Source organism: Microcaecilia unicolor, chromosome 6 (genome assembly GCF_901765095.1).
Source record: "Microcaecilia unicolor chromosome 6, aMicUni1.1, whole genome shotgun sequence".
NCBI lineage: Eukaryota > Metazoa > Chordata > Amphibia > Gymnophiona > Siphonopidae > Microcaecilia > Microcaecilia unicolor.
This window is the reverse complement of record NC_044036.1, coordinates 82,053,750-82,074,478: the sequence shown is the minus strand read 5'-3', so window position 1 is coordinate 82,074,478 and position 20,729 is coordinate 82,053,750. Positions and strand designations below refer to the sequence as shown.

Here is a 20,729-nt window from a genome sequence, read left to right as displayed (position 1 = left end):
AGCATCAGTACAATCTGTCCAGCTAATACTGCTCAGAACTCCTCTGTCCCCTTTCTCTAAGAAACAGCAAAACCAGAGATCATGAACTTTTTGTTTTAAAGTTTGTGAACTGGTTTGACAAAACGCAACTTCAAAAAGATATAAATAGGATGGAGTCAGTCCAGAGGGCAGCTACTAAAATTGTCAGTGATCTTCATCATGAAATGTATGGGGATAGACTTAATGATCTCAATATGTATTCTTTGGAAGAAAGGCGGGAGAAATACCTATGCGGCATAAACGCACAGAAAAGAGTCTCTTTCAATTGAAAGGAAGCTCTGGAATGAGGGGGCATAGGATGACGATGAAAGGGGATAGACTCAGAAGTAACCTGAGGAAATACTTCTTCATGGAAAGGGTGATGAATTTGTGGAATGGCCTCTTGGTGGAGATGAAAACTGTATCTAAATTCAAGAAAACCTGGAACAAGTACACAGGATCTCTATGGGAAAGGAAGGGATAGTAGATGGCATGGATGGGCACACTTGATAGGCCACATGGTCTTTATCTGCCTACATTTTTCTCTGTTTCTATAAAGTAGCACATATGAGTTTATATTGTTGGGCAGACTGGATGGACCGTACGGGTCTTTTTCTGCCGTCACCTACTATGTTACTATGTAAGAGATATATAAATTATAGGGTCGATTTTCAAAGGGTTTAGACTCCTAACTTTGAGAGCTAAGGGCTAGATACTCTATACGGCACCTAGAAAATCCGCATGGAATAAATTTCCGCATACGCATGTTCTATAAGCAGCTCCTAGATTTAGGAGCGGTATATAGAATATGCTTAGTTGATATCCCAGCGCCTACAAATATGCGCATCCATTTACACCAAGGAAAACGCAGTGTAAATACTGGTGCACAGATTTAGGCACAGAGGGGCATATTCTATAAAGTGCGCATAAATTTTGGAATGCCCATTTCCTCGCCCATAACCATGTCGCTTTTTGGCTGCGCGCATTAAAATTTAGGTGCTCTGTGTTACAGAATAAGCAATTTGTGCACATAAATTCTAATTATTGCCAATTAGAGCTCATTTTTGCTTGTTAAGTGCTGTTATCAACGCTGATTAGCTTGTTAAACCAATTAAGTTACACGCGTTATTATAGAATACGCTTGGATTTCAGCACGGAACGCTAGACGTGACATATAGAATCCGGGGGTATGTATGTAAACTGCCTAGAATTTTAGATAACGCAGTATATAAATTGTTTAAATAAATAAAATAAATTATTTCAGATTCTCTTCTATGGTTTTGGCAAACTGTGACTGCAGACACATTCACCCTCTAAGGCAGAGCTAAAGATAGGTTTTTCTTCTTTACAAATAAAGTAGTTAGGTTGCCAAGTGAGGCCACTTGGATACATAAATGTAAAAGGTAAAAAGACAAGTTGCAGATTACACTGTTAACTTGGGGGCCCTATTACTAAAGCTAAGAATGTGCTAACAGCAGGGGTGACCCAAGGCAATTTGCCTCCTGAGGCAGGAATGAGATGCCACCCTTGCCCCCACCCATGCCCCAGCCGGCATCTCTCCCTTGCCCTCCTCAACCCTCTTCCCTGTGTTTACCTTATTTTTTTCTTTTCCAAAAGGCGGCAGCGATTCCCATGGGCTGTCCTGCCACTGGCACCGGACTCTCTGCTCTACTATGTCCCACCTCTGAGGAAACATGGAGTTACGCCAAGAGGTGGGCCACAGTAGGAAGAAGAGGTTGGAGCCGGCGGCAGGGCAGCCAATAGGAATCACTGCTGCTGCCATCTTTTGGAAAAGAAAAAGATAAGGTAAACGTGGGGAAGAGAGTTGAGGAGGAAAGGGGAGAGTGTCGCTCCTGGAGAGTGCCACTTGAGGCCCCCGCCTCAGTTGGCCTAATGGTAGGACTGCCACTGGCTAACGGACATTAGCGTGCCTAATGTTGCACATCCTATTTTATACTTATGGACCATGTGGTATTTAGCGAACAGTAATGTCTGTTAGCATGTGTTAAGCTTTAGTAAGAGGGCCGCTTAACAAGGGAATCTAGGGTGACGTGTCTGCAGAGAGGTGACAAAATCAAGGAGGACAAAAAGCACACTTTACAGCTACAGAAGGACTATGGGATTCTTTTACTAAGCTGCATTAGGTGCTAACGCACGCTTAGTACAGCAAAAGTGGCCTAACGTGGGACAAAAAGCATCATGCATTAGTTTTTGAACTGCTGTGTGCTAACCACACAGTAAATATTTGGGGGGAATTTTTTTTTTAGGGGCCATGTCAGGATCAGAGAGTGGACATTGCTGCACTAGGTCAGTTAGCACATCTACATTATCACATGCTAACTGGTTAGCGCAAGGATAATGCAGGAACCCTTACTACCTTTAAAAGATGGTGATAAGAAGATGGCTGCCTGACTGGTTGGTTGGTAGAAAGTTCCGAGTGTTTTGGGAAAATTTATTCCACTTTAGCGCACAATGCCTCATTCTAAAAGAAAGGGAACATTAAGGATAGTTCCTCAGCCTACCTTGACGTCTTCCCCAGCCCAAGCGTCTTTGGAACGATACTTCCCTGGTTTCTCCAGATCTCAGAGGGAAGAAGATCCCATAGTGGGGGTCCCCGGTGGGAGAGGAAACTTCCCTTTCACCACCATCTATTTCGACGATCCCTCCTTGTCCAGCGTCGATGACAGCCCTGGAGGGAAACCCTGCCGATCCCGGAAGTGTATCGGAAGGGGCAACCAGCGAGGACCCAGGCCCGCAACAAACGACCCTGAAGGCTGATAGAACTTGGCTTCCCTCAGTGAAAAGCTCGGAGGTGACACTGGAAACGCTTTGGGTGATGTTGGACTGGATGAATACTACACTTCAGAAAACCTCAGGTGATGTTGTAAATTTAAATGCCAAATTTGAGGACTTAAAAATAACTGTTGATTCCGTTAAAGAAGATTTAACAAAGCAAGTGACAACTTTGAGAATAGAAGTAGATTCGCTTAAGGATTTTAAAGATGTGGCTCTTAAAGATATTATGGACATGAGAAGGAAAATTGAGCAGCTAGAAAATTATAATAGACTGCTTAACCTCCGTCTTTTAAATTTTCCTAAGCTATCGGGGGTAACCCCGACAGATACTTTCCGCAGATACCTGACTGAGATACTAAAAATTCCCCCAGAGGCTATTCCTCCAGTGAACAAGATTTATTTTATTCCTAAACCAAAGGGGAATTACAAGGAATTGAACATAATATACCTGACTTACAAAATATCTCTGAAATATTGGAACAATCAACGGAAATAATACTTGATAGAGCCACATTAATAATCTCCCTGGTTTTTGAGCAAGACTATAATAATATCCTAAGACTTTATTTTCGGAACTCAAAGGCTCAATTCTGTGGATCTAAAGTCTGGATGTATCCAGACGTGACTAAACAAACACAACAGAAAAGAAAGGCGTTTCTTGCTTTGAAACAAAAGACAATTGATATTGGGGGCTCCTTTTTTTTTGGCATACCAGTCTAAATGTGTAATAAAATTAGGTCAAACTAAATATAATTTCTTTTCACCGGAACAACTGAAATCGTTTCTAGAAATGAAACAGCTGAAGTAAATGTAGAAATAATTTGGAGAAAAGGCAGCTTTTACCTTTAGTATAAAAGGAGTGGAGGAGTGGCCTAGTGGTTAGGGTGGTGGACTTTGGTCCTGGGGAACTGAGGAACTGAGTTCAATTCCCACTTCAGGCACAGGCAGCTCCTTGTGACTCTGGGCAAGTCACTCAACCCTCCATTGCCCCATGTAAGCCACATTGAGCCTGCCATGAGTGGGAAAGCACAGGGTACAAATGTAACAAAAAAAAATAGTATATGTTACCTATTTTGAATACTTCTCTAACTCTATCACTCCCCCCTTCCGTTTTTGAGGTCTAAGAAAGGCTAATGTATTTCCTTAGTTTATTGATTAGTTAATTCTAACTTTCTTGTCCTGTATAAGATATTTCTTTTAATTCAATGTCTTGAAAAGATGTAGGATGAGAATATCAATATTACTTATTATTTGCCTGTGTTTCTGTTGCAAGGTTATCCTTGTTAATTAAAAATACAAATAAAGAATTAAAAAAAAAAAAAGATGGTGATAAGTGCTCCCCCGGTAATTTTTAGAAATGGTAACATTAGCACATGGCCATCAATGTAATAAATAGAAAAAAAAGCAATTTTAAGGCCATGGTAAACATGGTCTTAGCACGCAGGAATGACCTGTGTAAGGGTGAACTAAGGCTATTCGTAAACACAGCTTAGTAAAAGGACCTGTATGTTTGGTAATAAGTGAAAAAAATCAATGACCTTATTAAGTTTCTTTGTATTTCTTTCAAGGTGTTTGAGAATTCAAAATTATAATATTTCCCTGTTAGAGATGAGCTGGGTGCCCACTGAGGCTACCGGCCTTGGGTAACCTGGACTCTTATGCAACAAAATGTAAGCTATCTATCCGCTCCATTAGCAGGGAAGCGGTGGTACAGCTGCTATATACACTCTGTAGGGTCTGCCTGATGTTCTCCCTATGGAATTGTCCACTCTGGATGGTTTCCTCACCATGCTGAAATTTCATGTGAACTTTGCTTCTGTAGGCTGTTTTGCCTCTCCTTCCTCTTTGGCTTAACCTCTTGGCAGATTATCTTCACATCACTTAGTGACTCAGTGTCTCTCCCTGCTCTGTACATCAAATTGCCCTGTGCATTGTGCATTCACTTTCTCCTTTTGTCTGAGTTGCTCCAGTTCAAGCATTGACATGTCTCAAGACATCAATCAATGGGATTTCTTCTTCAATTTAAAGTTCTACCATCTGGCATAAAAACGAGACAACTTGTGCAATTATGATCCATTAATCTGTTTGCTATCGACAACTTTAACATCAGTACAGCTCTCACAGACCAGTCTCGGAGCATTTGTGATCTTCTGCTTCTAGAATGTCAGCCAGATGAGTCCAGTGTATTATAATAATTATAAATGGAATGTGTACAATGATCCTGACACACGGCTTTCCTGGGATTCAGGTTTGTCAGTCATGAATTCAGAAGTAAACGGAACCTCTCCTCTCACAACATAAACAGAAGCACTCATCCCACACTACCATATTTAAACAGTAAAACTGCACTAAACAGTACTTTTATACTGAGGTTTACTTTAAAAAAAAAAACCCAGGCATACCTGGGAAGCAACAATCAAGAAAAAAGACAAAAAAAATCAAATAAATTATAAAAGACAATCCAATATTTCAAAAGTTTCTCCAATAGCCATGTTTTAAGGGGTTTTTTAATGGTAAAAAAGACTACTGAAAGATCTAAGAATGCCCGACAGCTCATTCCAGAATTTTATTCCCATAAAAACAAATAAGGACTGGAAAACTGACTGAAATCTGACAGATTCTGAGGGGAGATGTAAAAGTAAGGTATTCTATGGTCTTATGGTGTTACCCTGACAAGGAAGAGTAAATAACGACAGCACATATTTGGGAGCGAGATCATGTACATTTTTAAAGATGATTATACAAGCTTTAAAATGCATCCTAGCTTTAATGGGAAGCCAGTGGGCCCTCACCAAGAGGAGAGACACCCTCTCATGCTTCTTAACAGCACAGATCAAATGAACTGCTACACTTTGCAAAGCGTACAGCCTCTTTAAAATTAGTTGCGTGCATCCAATAAAAAGTAAAAGTCTAGCTGGCATAAAATCAAGGCCTGAACAAGCAATGTCTAATCCTTCTGGAGTATTTCTTTAGTTCTTTGAGGTGCAAAGGGAGTTGGAGGGCTGGGGGGGGGGGGGGGGGGTATTAGGAATTGAATCTTGTTGTATTGATGGTCAGGGGTCATAAGAGTCAAGACCATGAGCCATGATATTGTTATATCTCAAATACTGCTTTGGCTTACTGTTTGGGGGATATAGTATGTGTGGGAAGGGGAGGGTAACTGTTGGTATAGGTGTAGATTGTTAGTTGTTTATTCTTAATGTAGTGATACTGTAATGTATATTCACCATTTTATTTTTATTTTCAATAAAAAGATTCTTTAATAATAAAAGCTAGTGTGATACCCTTCTCCTCCATCTACTTGGCACTCCAGGTGATAGCCTTTCTCCACCCCCCCCCCCCACCCCACCCACCTCCAAATCTTTGTATCTTTGTGACAACCCTGGACTGTTCACAATAAATCACTGAAAATTCTTTTTTAATTCATTTGTTTTTTTGTATTTATGACTTACATGCCCTGCAATGTGCTTATCTAAGGGGTCCTTTTACTAAGGTGCGCTGAAAAATGGCCTGCGGTAGTGTAGACGCATGTTTTGGGTGCATGTAGAATTATTTTTTAGCACACCTACAAAAAATGGCTTTTTTAAATTTTTTCCGATAATGGACGTGCAGCAAAATGAAAACGGACATGCGGCAAAATGAAAAAATTGCCACATGTCCATTTTGGGTCTGAGACTTTACCGCAAGCCATTGACCTAGCGGTAAGGTCTCACGCAGTAACTGGATGGTAATGGTCTACGCATGTCAAATTCCACTTGATGCATGTAGCTTCTGTGTGTCAGAAAATAAAAAATATTTTTCAGACGCGAGTAGCGGATGGGCGCCAAAATTGAAATTTCCAAAAAGGTCACGGGGTAACCGGGCAATAACTCCAGTTTGGCACACGTAGGTGCCTAAGCGGCTTAGTAAAAGGGCCCCTAAAACAGTAAAGATCTAGGATTTTTTTTTCATCTGCTCTAACACCTGTAATCTTTATACCATGAGGAAGAAGCACAGATTTAAATCCCAGGTCATTTATGAATGTCTGTATAGATTTCCTTTTTTTTACTTATACACTACAGAGTTTTTTTTTTCATGCATCTCTGATAGGCTGACAAGGTACAGTGAAATCTCTCTTTCTGTTCTTGTAACAAGGAAGGGAAATAAAGCAGGAGGGAGACAAAGGTACCCCAGCTAAAACTGTGTAAAGTCATCCAGCATGCATTTATTCAGACTTCATGATCCAAATCAGCAAAATATTCTTGTTTACTGACATAGGTGAGCTTCCTCGTATCAAGCCTAAGATATATCATTCTGAGCAGCAGCAGCAGCAGAACAACAGATGGGACTGGTACTGATCAACTGAAAAACTGAGAGATTTAGCCTAATAACTTAATTCGGATTGTGTTATTTGTGCAGAGAGAGAATGTGAACTACCTTACTTAAGACAATCACACTAGACAGAGTCCAGCCTCATGGATATGTGAACCTAAAGCTCACGCATGATGTCCCAAAGGGACAGGCCACCATAGGAAGCAGAAACAATAAAAATGCAATGAACAGCTCTGAAATTCAAAGCAATCAAACATTCTACTTCACGCTGTATTCCCTGGGGCTTGTAATATTGAGCAGAAGTTGAAGCACAAATTGCTTCTTGGTCACAAGAGCTGTTACCTCCACTATAGGGGGCCAGAAGGGCAAGTCAGAAAATGACGGAAGTGACTAGATCATCTCTGAATGTCCTGCCATAGTGTTGGAAAGTAAACTCAAAATGCCTGAAAGATGTTTTCAATGAGTTTAACATAAAATCTAAAGAATAAGAGGAGGAATAAAAAGGGAGAATAAATTAATAACAAGTCTTAATATTGTCATAATCAGTGAGGATGATATCAGAAAATGCTGAGAATCCAAATTTAAGCTCCTATATTAGGTGCCTATTTTCAGTTAAACCCAGGCACTTAAAGTTTTTAGATGAAAGTTCAATAAATTTAAATATGTAAAAATGTAGGTTTTAGGTTTTATGTTTAGGATTATTTATTTGCTTAGCTGCATACCCCTAAGGACCCCTTTTACTAAGCGGCGGTAAGCCCAACGTGGGCTTACCACTCACTAAATAGGAAGTACTGCCAGGCTACTGCAGCAACCCAGAAGTACTTCCCACCCCTAGTGCATCGTCATATCCGGCGTTACAAAAATATTTTTGTAGGGCTAGAGTTTACCTGGCAGTAATTGGGCAATGCTGCGTGCTGCCTGGTTACTGCTGGGTTAGCACAGGAGCCCTTACCTCCTCCTAAATGGGCGGCGGTAAGGGCTCCCCCTCCCCCCCCCCCCCAAAATGGCAGTGTGGCAAGTGACTTACTTGCCGTCGGCCATTTCCTGCAGGAGAAAGAGACTTCCCTTTTACCCATTGTGGTAAAAGAGGGCCTCAGCACAAAGCCAGCGCAGGCCCCTTTTTGCAGCAGCTTGGTAAAAGGGGCCCTAAGTTAAGGGCCCAGTGCTGAAAATCAGTTGCTAAGTAGCCAACTTATTTTCTCTATCCTAATTCACCCCATTAGTCACCCACTTTTTAGAAGCCTTGTGAAAATAGGAGCCTAGCTTTAGGCACTCTGACCTCTTAAACTTGCAAAAAGGCCAACTTAGAAGCCTAACTCCCAAACGTAGGCCCACAAACTCTTTGAATACTGACACCATAGAGCAGCATAGTAAAGAAGAGACAGCTAGGAGGCAACTTTACAAAGCCATTTACTCAGGTAAATGGCTACTTACATGAGTAAAAGTTGTCCATACTGAAGGCTGTGACTTCTGTTTTAAGCGGGAAGCACTATTCTATCTATAGAGATGCACCTTGGACAGCTGGCCTGGAGCAGTAGGACCCATTCATGGCTGACTCCACCTGATGGAGGTGGAAGAGAGGTTTAAATGCAGCTGAGTAGGTGCACGGCTGTAGGCACATGCCCCCTTTGGAGTCTCTTCGGAGCCATACCAGACCATTGCTGGAGGTACGCTGGAATAATATTAGAGCAATGTTAGAGGCATGTGGAGATTAAGTCTGAATAAAAAAAGCTCAATGTTTGTTGGAGACTGCTCACCTACTTTTAGAGTGTGATGCTTTTCGCTTTCCATTTAATTTCTTTTCTCTTTCTCCCCCCTCCCCCCCCTCAGCAAATTTTATTATGGGAAGTATAGACCCAAAGTTAAGTCATTAAATCTTCCTGTCTCAGCTGTCCAAGATCCTCCTATGAATAGACAAATCCAAGCTATTTATCCTTCTTTTCCTGCTTCTGTTGGGTCCCCTGTTTTGACATCAATAGATTCAGGATGCTCAATTAGATCAGGGGGCTGCCTAACTCCTCCAGTGACCACCTCACTGCAGCCCAGTAGGGATCTCCCAAAGTCTGCAGAGCCTGTAATGAGTAGCAGGGCAACAAGATGGGGTTCTGCCTTTAGCTTCCTCTACTGTTGATTCTTTTCATTTTTTGTCTATATCCCAAGCAGTTCCCTGGCCTCTTGGGATAGGTCCAGCTTGGTTAAAAACAATTGCCTCAGCAAGAGTTTACTTTAACTGATGTTTGGAAATCTGTTCATCCAGTAGAGAATATGCTAAAAAGTTCAGTTACTCAATTTTCCTAATTTTCTCAACAAGTGTCAGATAAATTCAAGAAAGCAGATGGGAGAATGTCAGCTGTGATACAACAGGAACATGTATCACAGCTCACAACTTTACAGGGTACAGGTGTTGCTGGTATCAAGGACAACCTGTTATTACATCATAAATGTGAGGACATGAAAACTCTTTTGTCAAAATATTTATGTATACTTAGGGGTCATTTTAGAAAGCTGCAGTAAAAATTGGCCTTAGTGTACCCTCATGAGGGTCTTTTCCACATGCTAAGGCTATTTTTACTGTGGATGCACATTAGCTTTTAACATTTTTTTATATTCTTCATACACTCCTTCTATACACATTCCATTATACACCACTGATTTTAGCTATTCACCATTTTTCATGCTTATATATCTTCCATTGTTAGTCTCATTCAGTGGCGTAGCTACAGGTGGGCCTGGGTGGGCCCTTAGGTCTCAGGCCCACACAACAGTAGCACACATTTAGCGGTAGCTGTTGGGGATCCCAAGCTTGGCCAGCTGAAGACTTCCCCCTAATGGTAATGAAAACGCTACAGTCTGCTCCATTTCAATTACAGAGAGGTACTAGGCAGGGTTGTCCTCTGTCCCCACTACTGTTTCTATTATACTTACAGCCACTTCTCCGAACGATCATGAGGGACCCGGATGTTGTGGGGATAAGCATGCCATCGCTGGAGGTCAAGGTGTTGGCCTTTGCCGATGATATCCTTCTGACATTGACTAATCCTGCTTCATCGGTGCAACACTTAATGGCGAATTTAGATGAATTTAGTTTTTGGACGGGATTTTCCCTAAATTATCACAAGTCCGTGGCCCTCTCTATTCAAGCGGACATTCGAACTCAGTGGGAGGGGAATTTCTCTTTTCAGTGGGCGAACTCCAGTATTAAATATTTGGGGGTACATATACCCACAGATTTAGTGGAGCTTTATTAACTCAATATGGGGCCGATGAAGCAGCGAGCGGTAGAGTCTCTGCAGCGGTGGCATGCACTTCCGATCACTTTACTGGGCCGAATAGCGCTTTATAATATGGTCCTTTTCCCTAAGTGGACTTATGTGTTCTAAATGTTGCCATTTCATTTGAGGCCCCGTGATGGACACTGGTTGCGGAAAAAATTGACCCATTTTTTATGGCAGGGAAAGAGGGCCCGTTTGCCTTTTTCCAAAGTACTGCTACCGTGCTCAAAGGGGGGGTTGGGACTACTAGATCTCAAATTGTTTTCTTTGGCTAGTAGTATGAGACAACTATCTGACTGGTTCCGCTCTACAAATTTTTTCTCTTGTACAGGGGCAGAAGTGGCAATTTTGGGAAAAATGCATTTCTCTTACTGGCTCCATGCGCCCTCTGGAGAATTGCCGGGGTTGGGTCCTTACCGACCGATTCTTTCACCATTGAGGGCTACATGGAGATGGCTGGGTAAGCTCCATTGGATGGATACAAGGGTTTCTGTTCTACTGCCCCTGGGGGGTAATTTGGCTTTCCCGGCGGGTGATTCTTTGGTCCCCTTCCAGAGGTGGGCTACAGCGGGAATTAGGTATCTATTTCATGTGGTAACCGAGCAAGGGACACTAAAAGCACTTGAGGAATTGAAGAAAGAGTATGATTTGAGTGTGAACGACTGGTTAGCATATACGCAATTACGGCACTATGTAAACTCTGCTGGCAAAATCATTAACAAATGTTCCCTTGGAAAAATGTGATGATATATTGGGACTTGAGGCACAATCACGAGTGCCCTTGAGCTACTTTCATCATGGTTTGAGGGACTCTTTGCAGCAAATTGATTGTCACCAGGTGGCGCAAGCCTGGAACGAGGAGTTGCAAATTAATCTCCAACCGGAACAACTCGACAAATGCCTTAAATCCATTTCTACTCTGACAGACAATGCTGCCTGGTGGGAGTTACAATATAAATTTCTGCTTTGTTTACATGTATCCCCGCACAGAGCACATAAAGCTACGCTTAGAGACTTGGACAATTGCCCAAAATGCAATGGTATCACGGCCCATTTGTGGCACATGTATTGGGCATGTGCACCAATTAATGTCTTTTGGACTGCACTGAGCAGACATGTCTCTCAAATTTGGAATCATACATGGAGACCAACTCCCAAACAACTATTTGACCTCTTTGAGATGCAGCGGCCTGCTCCTGCAGGATTTACAGCATTTTTGAAAAGAGCAGTATTAATGGCAAAGTGTGTCATACTGCAACTGTGGCTGGTAGCAGATCACCCGAGTATAGCACATTGGAGGTCCGCAATGATTCAAGCATGTGCCATAGAAAAGAAAGGTATAAGAGACTTGGCCTCCATGAGAGGTGACCAATTTTGCTGCACCTGGTCTCCATTCTGGGACACTCTCGCTCCAATGGCAAGAAGCAAGATATTGAACTCTTGAAGTTGTTCGGGGGGGGGGGGGGGGATAGGGTTAGAGGTTGGGAAGGGGGGAAAAGGGGAAAGGGGGGAGGGGTTGAGTTTGGAAAAATGTTTAAAAAATTTTCAGGCAAGCTAAACATTGTGTTGTAACTGTCTTTTGAGCTGTTTGAATTTGTTGAATTGCCTTGAAATAAAAATGAATGAAAAAAACAAAAAAAGAAAAGGTACAGAGAAGGGAGATAAAAATGATTAATGGGACGGGATGACTTCCCTATAAGTCAGGGGACAACTGACCATTGGGAGAATAGGGCAATGCCCGAAAGCCCACAACAGTAGGGAGCCCACTCTCCCTTAGATCCCATCTAGTTTAATCACTTTTGATAGGTAGTTAGGAGCCAATGACTTTTACTCCCAGGAGCCCAGAACACTGTCAGTCCGCCCCTGCAATGAGGAAAGGCTAAAGTGGAGGGGAGATATGATAGAGACCTGTAAAACACTGAGTGGAGTGGAACAGGTAGACATGCATTGCTTGTTTACAGTTCCAAAAATACAAGGATTAGTGGGCACTCAATGAAGCTACTAAGAAGTTGATTTAAAACAAATCGGAGAAAATATTTCTTCACTCAACATATAATTGGAATTCATTGCCAGAACATATGGTAAAAGCAGTTAGCTTAGCTGGGTTTAAAAAAGGTTTGGCTAATTTCCTAATAGAAAAAGTCCATAAGTCATTACTAAGATGGACTTGGAAAAATGCACTGCTTATTTCTGTTTTACTCATTTGGGATCTTGCTAGATACTTGGGCAAAGAGTGGCCACTGTTAGAAACAGAATAACGGCTTGATGGACCTTTGATCTATCCCAGTATGACAATTTCTTATGTTCTTATGATAATAGGATAAAAGGTGTGAAGAGTAGCCTAGTGGTTAGAGCAGTGGTCTCAGAATCAGTGAAAACAAAGTTCAAATCCCTCTGACACTCCTTGTGATCTTGAGCAAGTCACTTATCCCTCTGTTGCCTCAGGCACAAACTAAGATTGTGAGCCCCAAAGGGACAGGAATACACCTACAGTATCTGAAACACCTACTATATTTGAAAATAACTCGCCCTAAGTTGCTACCAAAAAAGGCAGAATCTAATTCCAAAATTCCCCCACCCCCTTCTATGAAACAATTTTGAAGGAGCTGGTTGTATTCAGCACAGAAAAGACAAGACTTCCTTGTTGAATTTGATAATGGTAAATATCACCTTAGACAATCTGAATTGGGAAAATGGGATACAAGTAAAGAAATACATTCAAGACTGAAGAGAGATTGCTAAGGATATTCATATAAATGAGGGGGGAGTCAAATAAAGTGAATTTAAGTACAGTGTCAAAACTGTAAATATTCACCTTATTTTCTTAACTCTACCTTGCATAAATGTCCTAAAATTTGGGACCCTGTTTACTAAGGTGCACTAGCATTTTTAGCACATGCTAAAAATGAGCACATGCTAATCATGTAAAGTTTCATAGGAATATTATGAGCACCTACAGGGTTAGCGTGCACTGAAAATACTAATGTGCCTCTAGAGTGTCTTAGTAAACAGGCGGGCGCATACACTGCCGATTACCGCCATGCGGTAGAAAATAAAAAATATTTTCTGCCGTGTGTATCGGATGTGTGCAAAAAATGGAATTACCGCCCAGGGCATGTGGTAGCCAGGCGGTAGTTCCAAATTGACTCATGTCAGATGCGCGTAAGCACCTACACACCTTAGTAAAAGGGCCCCTAGGTTTCACAAGGCTCTGAGAACCCCAAGGATAATCACCAACATCCACATCTGTAATGTTCCATGATAGTCTGAAGCAGGGGTGTAGCCAGACCTCACGGTGGGAGGGGGCCAGAGCCCGAGGTTGGGGGCACATTTTGAGTGCCACCCTCACCCACCGCCCCCCCCACCACACCTCGCTTTCTCGCCCCCCCCCCCCCCCCCGCCTGACCTCACCTCCTTGCTGCTTCCCCTCACCGCCTCGTTGCTCCCTCCGCAAAACGTGGCTGCGCTGGAGACCGGCGCTGAAGAAGGCATTGGCTGGTGGGGGTTGGGGATCCCCGCCAGCCAAACCAGGGGCCCGGATGAAATTTGCAGGGGCCCAGGCCCCCATAGCTATGCCCCTGGTCTGAAGAAACAAAGTCAAAGCTACTTGCAATTTGTAGCATAATGAAAATATAGGAAGATAAGTGGGTAGGACACAAAAATATATACAGAGTGGGGTATAAAAAAGCAACCCCCTACAGTATTTGTTGCTGGTTTCTCAGCAACCGCTTGGCATTTCAATGTCAAAATTTTACAGCTTTATTTGTTGTTACAATCTACGTTTATGTGATGAGTGGAATGAGATTATCTTTAAACACAGTAAAGTTAAAGCATGACCAACCAGCAATTTTCGTACAAACTACTGTAAAGCTACTATTACTTGAAAAAAAATGGAGTACCGGCTTACTGTTAATGATTTCATAGCGAGGCAGACTTTGTCTGGGGAGCAGTGTTGGAGACCTATCACAAGGTCCACTCAAAGCCACAAACAATCGCTGAACTCAAGGAAGCACTGCAGATGATCTGAGACAGCCTGCCACAGGCACTGATCGACTAGGCTGTTAAGAACTTCCCAAAGTGACTGAAGGTCCATGTTAAAGATGGGGGTGGACACGAGCATTCACAATGACTGTGAAATTCTGACACATTGTTAATTGTATCGTTTGAATGATGATATTTTACTGTATTAGCTCGAAAAATTTTAACATGCAAAAATCGCTAGGTAGTAACACTACAATGTCAGTAACATCAACATAGCTTAAGATAATTAAATGTTGTTTAACAGTAATATGTAAGTATCGAGACTAAATACAGTGGTGGAAATAAGTATTTGATCCCTTGCTGATTTTGTAAGTTTGCCCACTGACAAAGACATGAGCAGCCCATAATTGAAGGGTAGGTTATTGGTAACAGTGAGAGATAGCACATCACAAATTAAATCCGGAAAATCACATTGTGGAAAGTATATGAATTTATTTGCATTCTGCAGAGGGAAATAAGTATTTGATCCCCCACCAACCAGTAAGAGATCTGGCCCCTACAGACCAGGTAGATGCTCCAAATCAACTCGTTACCTGCATGACAGACAGCTGTCGGCAATGGTCACCTGTATGAAAGACACCTGTCCACAGACTCAGTGAATCAGTCAGACTCTAACCTCTACAAAATGGCCAAGAGCAAGGAGCTGTCTAAGGATGTCAGGGACAAGATCATACACCTGCACAAGGCTGGAATGGGCTACAAAACCATCAGTAAGACGCTGGGCGAGAAGGAGACAACTGTTGGTGCCATAGTAAGAAAATGGAAGAAGTACAAAATGACTGTCAATCGACAAAGATCTGGGGCTCCACGCAAAATCTCACCTCGTGGGGTATCCTTGATCATGAGGAAGGTTAGAAATCAGCCTACAACTACAAGGGGGGAACTTGTCAATGATCTCAAGGCAGCTGGGACCACTGTCACCACGAAAACCATTGGTAACACATTACGACATAACGGATTGCAATCCTGCAGTGCCCGCAAGGTCCCCCTGCTCCGGAAGGCACATGTGACGGCCCGTCTGAAGTTTGCCAGTGAACACCTGGATGATGCCGAGAGTGATTGGGAGAAGGTGCTGTGGTCAGATGAGACAAAAATTGAGCTCTTTGGCATGAACTCAACTCGCCGTGTTTGGAGGAAGAGAAATGCTGCCTATGACCCAAAGAACACCGTCCCCACTGTCAAGCATGGAGGTGGAAATGTTATGTTTTGGGGGTGTTTCTCTGCTAAGGGCACAGGACTACTTCACCGCATCAATGGGAGAATGGATGGGGCCATGTACCGTACAATTCTGAGTGACAACCTCCTTCCCTCCGCCAGGGCCTTAAAAATGGGTCGTGGCTGGGTCTTCCAGCACGACAATGACCCAAAACATACAGCCAAGGCAACAAAGGAGTGGCTCAGGAAGAAGCACATTAGGGTCATGGAGTGGCCTAGCCAGTCACCAGACCTTAATCCCATTGAAAACTTATGGAGGGAGCTGAAGCTGCGAGTTGCCAAGCGACAGCCCAGAACTCTTAATGATTTAGAGATGATCTGCAAAGAGGAGTGGACCAAAATTCCTCCTGACATGTGTGCAAACCTCATCATCAACTACAGAAGACGTCTGACCGCTGTGCTTGCCAACAAGGGTTTTGCCACCAAGTATTAGGTCTTGTTTGCCAGAGGGATTAAATACTTATTTCCCTCTGCAGAATGCAAATAAATTCATATACTTTCCACAATGTGATTTTCCGGATTTAATTTGTGATGTGCTATCTCTCACTGTTACCAATAACCTACCCTTCAATTATGGGCTGCTCATGTCTTTGTCAGTGGGCAAACTTACAAAATCAGCAAGGGATCAAATACTTATTTCCACCACTGTAAGTACATAAAATTTCTCATTGAAATTCAAGTGGTTGCTGAGAAAACAGCAAAAAACTCTAGGGGATTACTTTTTTGCATATTATTAGGGACACACAAAAAAACAATTCACACAGACACAGCAAGCAAAAGCACATGTTCATTATATTCTGCCTCCAAATGCCTCACTGGGAACCACTGCTACCCCTACCAACACTATACAAAATGTCAAATACATTTGGCTCCCTGTCCGCTTCCGCATTCAGTTTAAACTTCTCGTACTGACCTTTAAATGCATCCACTCTGCAGCCCCCCATTACCTCTCCGCTCTCATCTCTCCCTACATTCCTCCCTGTGAACTCCGCTCGCTTGACAAACCTCTCTTGTCGTCCTCCTTCTTCTCCACTACTAACTCCAGGCTTCGCTCCTTTTCTCTCACGGCACCTTATGCCTGGAATAGACTTCCTGGACCTATACATCTAGCTCCATCTCTACCTGTTTTCAAATCTATGCTGAAAACCCACCTTTTCACTGCTGCTTTTAGCTCCTAGCCACAATTGCCCTCCCCTTGTCCCTTCCTCCCTTCTCACCCATTACTGTCTTGTTTGTCTGTATTACTTAGATTGTAAGCTCTTTTGAGCAGGGACTGTCTCTTTGTATCAGGTGTTCAGCGCTGCGTGCGTCTGGTAGCGCTATACAAATGCTAATAATAATAATAAATACATTTATTCTGTTGCTTACCTTCTCATATTCCCTTAGTGTATGAGTCTGGACTGCGTGTCCCTTTCCCTCATCATCACTGGGTAAAGCTGCAAAGAAAAGATGGGAACAGCATCATTACAGCATAATGTAGGAGCTCCACCAAGTGCTCTGCCCCACACCCCTAAATCACCAGGAGGGGCATTTTCAAAAGAAACTTCTAAGTTTGGACTTGGACATCTTTATAAAACGTACAACTCCGAAGGCGACGAATACGGTATTTTCGAAAAAAGATGGACGTCCATCTTTCGTTTCAAAAATACTGTCAGAGACGTCCAAATCCAAGCACGTTCTTAAAATTGGATGTCCCTAGATTTGGCCGTCTGACTTTCAGCAATTTTCTAAACCAAAGACGTCCAAATGCAAGCCATTTGGACGTAGGAGGAGCCAGCATTTGTAGTGCACTGGTCCCCCTGACATGCAAGGACACCAACCGGGCACCCTAGGGGGCACTGCAGTGGACTTCTTAAAATGCTCCCAAGGTACATAGCTCCCTTACCTTGTGTGCTGAGCCCCCTAAAACTCACTACCCACAACTGTACACCACTACCATAGCCCTTACGGGTGAAAGGGGGCACCTATATGTGGGTACAGAGGGTTTGTGGTGAGTTTTGGAGGGCTCACTGTTTCCTCCACAAATGTAACAGGTAGGGGGGGTATGGGCCTGGGTCTGCCTGTCTGAAGTGTACTGCAGTACCCACTAAAAATGCTCCAGGGACCTGCATGCGCTGTCATGGACCTGAGTATGAGATCTGAGACCAGGGGCGTAGCCACGGGTGGGCCTGGGTGGGCCCAGGCCCACCCAGTTTTGGTTCAGGCCCACCCAGCAGTGGAGGCAGCGGAGCGGAGGGAGCAGGCTGAGCTCCGATCCCGCATCTGCCTCCCCAGTCCGCCACTGCCCCGCCCCCCCCCGCCCGCCGTACCTTTAAATATTACAGTTTTGCTGGCGTCGCGGGCAGCCGGCATTGAAGACATCGGCAGGCTTACGCCGGTTCCAGCAGCCTTCCCTTCCCTCGTTGCAAGTCAGATGATGGCTCCGCCCTCTTCTGACGTATTTCCTGTTTCTACGAGGGCGGAGCCATCATCCGACTTGCAACGAGGGAAGGGAAGGCTGCTGGAACCGGCGTAAGCCTGCCGATGTCTTCAATGCCGGCTGCCCGCGACCCCAGCAAAACTATAATATTTAAAGGTACGGCGGAGGGGGGGGGGGGGACCGGAAGGAAACAGGGCAGACAGGAGAGGAGGGTTGCTGCACATGGTGGAAGAAGGGGAGAGGAGGGTTGCTGGATGTAGGGAAGGGGAGAGGAGGGTTGCTGGACATGGTGGAAGAAGGGGAGAGGAGGGTTGCTGGATGAAGGGAAGGGGAGAGGAGGGTTGCTGGATGGAGGGAAGGGGAGAGGAGGGTTGCTGGATATGGTGGAATAAGAGGAGAGGAGGGTTGCTGGATGGAGGGAAGGGGAGAGGAGGGTTGCTGGACATGGTGGAAGAAGGGGAGAGGAGGGTTGCTGGATGGAGGGAAGGGGAGAGAGGAGGGTTGCTGGATGAAGGGAAGGGGAGAGGAGGGTTGCTAGACATGGTGGAAGAAGGGGAGAGGAGGGTTGCTGGATGGAGGGAAGGGGAGAGGAGGGTTGCTGGACATGGATGGAAGAGAGGGAAGGGAGAGAGAAGAAATGCTGGACATGGATGGAGGGGATGGAAGAATGAGGAAGGAGATGAGATGAGGGAAAAGGAAGAGAGGAGAAAAACTGCACATGGATGAAGAAAATAGGCAGAAGCTGGATCCACTAGACAGTCAAGTCTGCAGAGGACCCAGCTTTTACTTATGGATATAGAGCAAGAAATGAAGAAGAAAGGCGGAAAGTAAAGAAATAAAGGAAAGGAAGCCCTGGAAACGGAGTTAAGAGGACAGATAGCAGCAGAATCGAATACTGGGCCAGCATGATCAGAAAAACAGTCACCAGACAACAAAGGTAGAAAAAAAAAATAATTTTATTTTCATTATAGTGTTTGGAATATGTCCACTTTGAGAATCAGGTGCTCAACATTAAAAGTTTATATTTATTTACTTATTTATGGCATTTTATCCCACATTAAACATGAATTAAATTGGAACCTGGGAATCATTTAATTTTTTTTTCCTGGAGACAGTAATGCATTGCCCCCCCCCAGGCTCTCTCCCCGGCTATAGCCAGCTCTGCAATTTTGAGGGGAGGTGCACACAGGTGGATGAGGGGGTGCAGAGGTGGACCGGGGAGAGAGCCTGTTGTTAAACATTTACTAGCACACCACTGTCTAGTGCCCACCCATCCAACCTGTTGGCCCACCCAAAAATTGACTTCTGGCTACGCCACTGTCTGAGACTGGCATGAAATTTTTTAAAGATGTTTTTTGAGGGTGGGAGGGGGTTAGTGACCACTGGGGAAGTAACGGGAGATCATCCCTGATTCCCTCCAGTGGTCATGTGGTCATTTCGGGCATCTTTTTGTGCCTTATTTGTAAAAAAAAGCACATCCAGGTGAAAACGTCCAAGTTTTACTTTAGGATGTCCTTGCTTTTTTCGATTATGGCTCAAAGATGTCCAAGTCTTAGGCACACCCAAGTCCCGCCCTCACCACACCTCCGATACGCCCCCTCGAAATTTGGACATCCTTGCGATGGACTGCAGTTGGAGACGTCCAAAATCAGGTTTCAATTATACCGATTTGGACGTCCCTGGGAGACAGACGTCCATGTTCCGATATATGTCTTTCGAAAATGAGCCTGCAGGTCTCACAAGATAAGTGGCCAAACAATCCCAATATCAATAATATTACAAAACTAATCATTATAAATAATTATGGTGCTCATGTTCAAAGCACACAGAGTTACAAAGTTACATAGGGGTCCTTTGACAAAACGACGGCAAGCCCAGTGTGGGCTTACCTCTCGCTAAAAGGAGTGCTGCTGGGCTACCGCAGCAGCCCAGAGGTAGTTCTCACCCCCAGCGTGCACCAGTGTTACAAACATATTTTTATTTTTCTAGTGCTGGTGTGTACCCGGCGGTAATTGGGCAGTGCTATGCGCTGCCTGGTTACCGCCGGGGTAGCGCGGGAGCCCATACCACCACCTCAGTGGGTAGCGGTAAGTGATGCCCCTTGAAAAGGCTGTGCCGCAAGTGCTTCACTTACCGCACGTCCATTTCTTTTTTTTAACCCTGCCTTTTACCTGCTGCGGTAAAAGAGGGCCTCGGCCAGTCAAAAACACACGCCAACGCCAGCGCAGGCCCCCTTTTGCTGCAGCTTCGTAAAAGAACCCCATAGAAACCTATGGAACTTTGTAATTCTAAGTGCTTTGAAAATGAGCTGCTAAATCAATAAATAAAGATTATTGAATAAATGCCTACAAATGAATAAATAAATAAATAGGTAAGCTATAAAAAATATATACAAAACTTTAACAAGTTCAATCAAAATCAAGTCCAAAATCATTAGTATTCGGGGTTGGGAGGTGAATGATGGGTAACTGTGGCTGTTTCTAAAAGTTGTACCACAAAATGAAGATGACTGGTATGACTCTTATTGTTTATGGTTTCCATTATGCATTATCAATAAAAAAGATTTCAAAATAAAATAAAATAAAAAAATCAAGTGCCATGACACCTACCTGCCTCTATAAAATATGCCTATATAAAGGAGTAGCTAACTGCTTCCT

General features: G+C 43.6%; 1 protein-coding gene across 1 annotated transcript in view; it reads right to left on the bottom strand.

The window, feature by feature from the left end:
- PDE4DIP (phosphodiesterase 4D interacting protein) overlaps positions 1–20,729 on the bottom strand; it is a 310,072-nt gene that overhangs the window by 264,840 nt on the left and 24,503 nt on the right. Inside the window, exon 3 of the mRNA XM_030207593.1 lies at positions 17,022–17,089. Coding sequence (XP_030063453.1) covers positions 17,022–17,089 — 68 coding nt within the window. The remainder of the gene's footprint in view (positions 1–17,021; positions 17,090–20,729) is intronic.